We start from the raw sequence: 4,913 nt of genomic DNA on the forward strand, positions 1-4,913 counted from the left end.
ATAATCACAACCTTTTTTTTTTTTTTCATTTTATCATAATAACGAAACACTAAATTGTGACATAATAAAACAAAAATTGCACCCTTTAGGATAATCATGCCTTAAAAAAAAAGAAATATAACAATAAAATAAAGCTGAATAATCAACTTACAATAATTGCAATTATAATGTCATGAAAATACCAGCAATCCTTTACCTTTTACGTAAAAGCAATAGATATGGGATTCATTCAATTGATTTACCAATTTTACCCACGTTCTCACTTTAAGGGAAAGCACCAACCAAGTATAAGTAATTCATCATTTGTGTATTGCAAGTTAATAAGAAAGCTGAAGTATATGGCTTCTTATTACTACTACTACTTCCTCTTGTTTGTTCTTGTTGCTACTGCTGCAATTTCTGAAGCAGATTCAAAAACTAAGTTATCTAAAGATTTCTATTCACGCAGTTGTCCTAAACTATTGCCTATAGTGAAAGATGAAGTCATAAAAGCCGTTAACAAAGAAACTCGCATGGGAGCTTCCTTACTTAGACTACACTTCCATGACTGCTTTGTAAATGTGAGTTTACTATACTATACGCAATTCACATTAATTTACCTTCAAATAAAACTTTGTGATTTGCTAAATTTGGCTTCATTGATGCTATTATGATCAGGGCTGTGATGCGTCAATACTGTTGGACAATACAAAGAAATTCGCCGGAGAGAAAACGGCGGCGGCTAACAATAACTCAGCAAGAGGGTTCGACGTGATTGATGACATTAAGACCAAAGTGGAGAAAGCATGCCCCAGGATTGTGTCATGTGCTGATATTCTTGCTCTGGCTGCTAGAGATTCTGTAGTTTATGTAAACACCCCTATTTTATTAATTAGAATTTATGTTATGACCCTTAAGAAAGGCTTGAATATTTTTTTTATGACATGTTTTTTATTAGGGTAATGATTGTTGTAACTTTACAGTTAGGAGGGCCTTCATGGGAAGTAGGCTTGGGAAGAAGGGATTCTACCACTGCTAGCAGAGCTGCTGCCAATAACTCTATTCCTGCACCCTTTTTTAGTCTAACCACTCTCAAATCAAATTTTGCAAACCATGGGCTTTCTGCGGAGGACTTGGTGGCTCTTTCAGGTACTATAACCGAACTAGATTAGATGCATCAATAAGGGACACCCACTGCTCAAGCATCCCGTGTTAACACAAGATCTGGAAAACGGCTGCACTCAAAGAANATAATAATAATAATAATAATAATAATAATAATAATAATAAATAATGCTTAATCATGAACATTTCTACTTTCTAGGTTCTTTTAGAATGAAAGTGATGGATGAGGAGAATTATTAGTGTTATGCTATTATAATGGAAGAAATCTTGGATGAGCACAAGTTTAACAACTCAGTTACTCACAAGGAAGTTGGTTTGAATCATAAATTTAATTTACCTTAACTGATGGGACTTAGTTTTAACTTTTTAACCAAATGAGTTGTTAAACTGAGGCTTGTAAAAGAATCTCTCGTTATAATGTTATAACGTCCAAGAAATGTTCTGATTCACTATTTTTAATAACAGGTGGACACACTATTGGCTTGGCTAGATGTGTACAATTCAGAGCACACATCTATAATGATTCCAATATTGATGCTTCCTTTGCCAAGTCTCTGAGGAGCAAGTGCCCCAGAAAAGGAAATGATGCTGTACTCGCACCCCTTGAACTTCAAACACCGACACATTTCGACAATCTATACTACAAGAATTTGCTGGTTAAAAGGGGTCTTCTCCATTCAGACCAGGAGCTCTTGAATGGTGGTTCTACTAGTGCTCTGGTGAAGAAATTCGCTGCTAACAAGAACGAATTCTTTAAGGCTTTTTCCAAGGGCATGGTCAAAATGAGCAGCATCAAGCCTCTCACAGGTAGAAAGGGGCAGATCAGAATCCATTGCAGAAAAGTCAATTAGACATGCAACATTAGCAAGTGATATTTATGGGCAAAAATGTATCTTCAACTAATTAGCCATCCCTTTGTCTAAAACTATGTCAAATGATCCATAAACTACCACTTTTTATTTGTCTATATGTTATCAAATTAAACTGCAAGACCATATCTCATCCCCAAGCTCAATGAATTTCACAATAACAAATTCATGAATTTCAATAAAATGAAGATTTTCATATAAAAGATAAGAATGATAAACTGATGATAGACTTTCTAGGCTTCAATACATGTAATTTTAGTTCTCATCCTCAAACAAAATTTCATGTGGTTTCTTTTCATACCCCATTAGACTATTGCGAAAGTAATCGCGAACTCGAAGTCTTAGATATTTGCTTATCTACATCATGGTTTTGATTAGGATATCAACACTTACACAAATAACTAAAAACAAGGACTCATGCTGCTATCTCTTCCACTTACTCCAGCTCATGAATGGATTCAACCTCCTCTACCGATAGCACAAAGTCATCGACCTCTTTGTAGTAGGCATTCTGTTTTTCAATGAAATCTTGCAGCTGGGAATTCTTGGACTTCTTTTGTTGGTTAGACATGCAACGCTGCTTCTGAAAACACAGCAAAACATGACAAACAAGAACCAAATAGAATTTAGAGTTTATGCAATTAACTCTAAATGATTAAGAACAACAAACTTTGTTACACCACCTCCATATATGCCTCATGCAGAGTATACAATCCTACAAAATGTGCTAATTACTGTATTACCAACATGGATACAACTTCAGAAAGATGAGATGATTGTCGCATAACCAAACCAACATCAACAAATTCAGAGGAGTTGGAACTTGGAAGGTCTGTAGTCTGTACAGAACCATAACGGTAAATTTTTTTCTACCTTTCTACAAGGAACTGTCGAATGCTTGGCTTCAAGGAGATCCAAAGCTTCAACTTCATCACTTCCTCCCCTGTTTTACATTACAAGAAACGAACCAAAAAATCAAGTAGTTAGATCATAGACTCGTGCTTTCTAGCAAATCGACAACAAAAAATAACAATCAAAGATTATTCACTCAATTAGGACAAGGAAATTTCAGAGGAGGAATTATAAAAACCAAATTTCGCTATAGAAGCTTCACTCGTAGCTAATCAAAACCAGCAACAGCATAATTTACAAACCTTCTTTAAACAACTTGATTTTTTATTTTTCAATCCTCTAATCCTTCATAGATTTGAAGGCATAGTTACATGAATATTTTAAATGTGGCGCACGTACTAGAACGTATTGTGTTCCATGTAACTATGATTGAAGGTTTGTGTAACACATAGGGTTCAAGCTGCAGGAACGAAATAATTACCGGATATTAGAGACGTTGTGTTGTGGATTGGTCAGCGCTTTGTTATGGTTATTCCTCCTTTCATGTGTTCCACTGCACAAGGCTGAAATAGTAATAATAGTAACGGTTAATCAGTAGAGACGCATGCAGTAAAGGTGGCGTTAGGATTCAGCAGTTCAACGAGTAATAATGAGAAGGGGAAAGGTACCGGGAGGAGGAGGAGGAGGAGGAAGAAGAAGAAGAGAGTTGCATTTGGTGGCAGATTTGTTGAAGTTGTTGGAAGAAGACGAGTTGGTGCGATCGGAGAGAGGGTATAGTCGTCTTCTCCGCTCCGCACCTTTCATTTCCATTTTCACTTTCGAGATTGCCGCCAAATTTCTGCTGGGAATTTCTGCTTCTGCTATGTGGGCCATGGCTACGTTTCAATTGTTTTGTTTTTTTTTTCCTGATATCCATAAAATGAATGATAAACTAGACCGTGGAAGCCGAGACACGTCTTACAGGGCTTATAAAATTAATAATGTAATCTCTTATTTTATTAATTTTTTTATTTTAAAAATATATTTTTAAGGTAAATGTTCAATTCCGTCTTTATTCATTTTAAAATAGACTATGGTGATTTTTATCGAAAAAATAGATCCATTTCAATTTCTGTTCGCTGTGAGTCATGATGATTCCTCTATCATCTTTTCTCATTAAACTTAATAGAAAAAACCTATATAATACTTAACATTGTTAATGTGGAGGTTAAGTCTTTGTGAAGTGCCATGTCCATGTTAGCGAATAGGCAATGGTCAGAGATCGATTTGTCTCCTATGACAATGATTAGAGATTAATTTGTCTTTTATTATCTAAAAAAAAAATATCGTTTCACATGCTCTACTGAATTAAAACCTATGTTATTTGGGAATTGCCATCTTAATTAAAATCTCTCACTGCTCTTCCAAATCAAACAGTTAAACCTCATGATTCACCAAACCCATGAATAGGCCAACAATTATTACAAAAAAATTAATGACTAGAGATGTTGTAATATTAGCAAAAAAAATAGTTGTTGCAAGCTTAGAGACTGTCATCAAAAAACTTCTTTAATTTGTGCTCGCTCCAAATTTAAAGCCTCTAAGACTTAAGCCACCTAAGTAGAATTGATATCGAATAACTTGGAGATTTTAGTGTGGATATTAGCTATAGAATTTAAAGACATGTTTTATTGTTTCAGCTATTTATTTTACTTGTTTAAAACCTTTCAGCAATACAATACTTTTGGTTTAGGAACAAATATTGTTATTTGTTTGTCTTAAGATCATGTTGCTGTCCATATTATCCTCATCAATTTATTGTCTATACAATACTATTATTAGATGTTAACTTGTCAAGGATTAATTGCTTTTTTATTATCCTCATCAATATAATATATGAACATTTATGTTTTCATTAAAATTGGAAAAGGTGCATGTTACATAAATATTAATGTACTGTTTTGTTGCTTTGCACAAATGGTTGGTTTATTTCATGAAAGAAATTTTAAACATTGATCATAATAAATGGTTGTTTTATTTATCCACCACATGACTTTCGTCGGTATTAATTAATTTAATTATTAATAAATAATATATTATCTTAAAATT

General features: G+C 34.0%; 2 protein-coding genes across 2 annotated transcripts; one reads left to right on the plus strand and one right to left on the minus strand.

Moving 5' to 3' along the window:
- LOC107623976 (peroxidase P7-like) lies at positions 210 to 2,365 on the plus strand. The gene is made up of 4 exons (XM_016326396.2): positions 210 to 560; positions 658 to 849; positions 963 to 1,128; positions 1,570 to 2,365. Exons 1-4 carry the CDS (start codon positions 219 to 221, stop codon positions 1,953 to 1,955), a joined length of 1,086 nt encoding a protein of 361 aa, XP_016181882.1. The 5' UTR covers positions 210 to 218; the 3' UTR covers positions 1,956 to 2,365.
- Positions 2,147 to 3,737, minus strand: LOC107623977. The gene is made up of 4 exons (XM_016326397.2): positions 3,494 to 3,737; positions 3,307 to 3,388; positions 2,847 to 2,916; positions 2,147 to 2,556 (listed from the first exon to the last, which is right to left on the minus strand). Exons 1-4 carry the CDS (start codon positions 3,696 to 3,698, stop codon positions 2,410 to 2,412), a joined length of 504 nt encoding a protein of 167 aa, XP_016181883.1. The 5' UTR covers positions 3,699 to 3,737; the 3' UTR covers positions 2,147 to 2,409.

The sequence above is a fragment of the Arachis ipaensis genome, chromosome B10 (assembly GCF_000816755.2).
Source record: "Arachis ipaensis cultivar K30076 chromosome B10, Araip1.1, whole genome shotgun sequence".
Classification (NCBI taxonomy): Eukaryota; Viridiplantae; Streptophyta; class Magnoliopsida; order Fabales; family Fabaceae; genus Arachis; species Arachis ipaensis.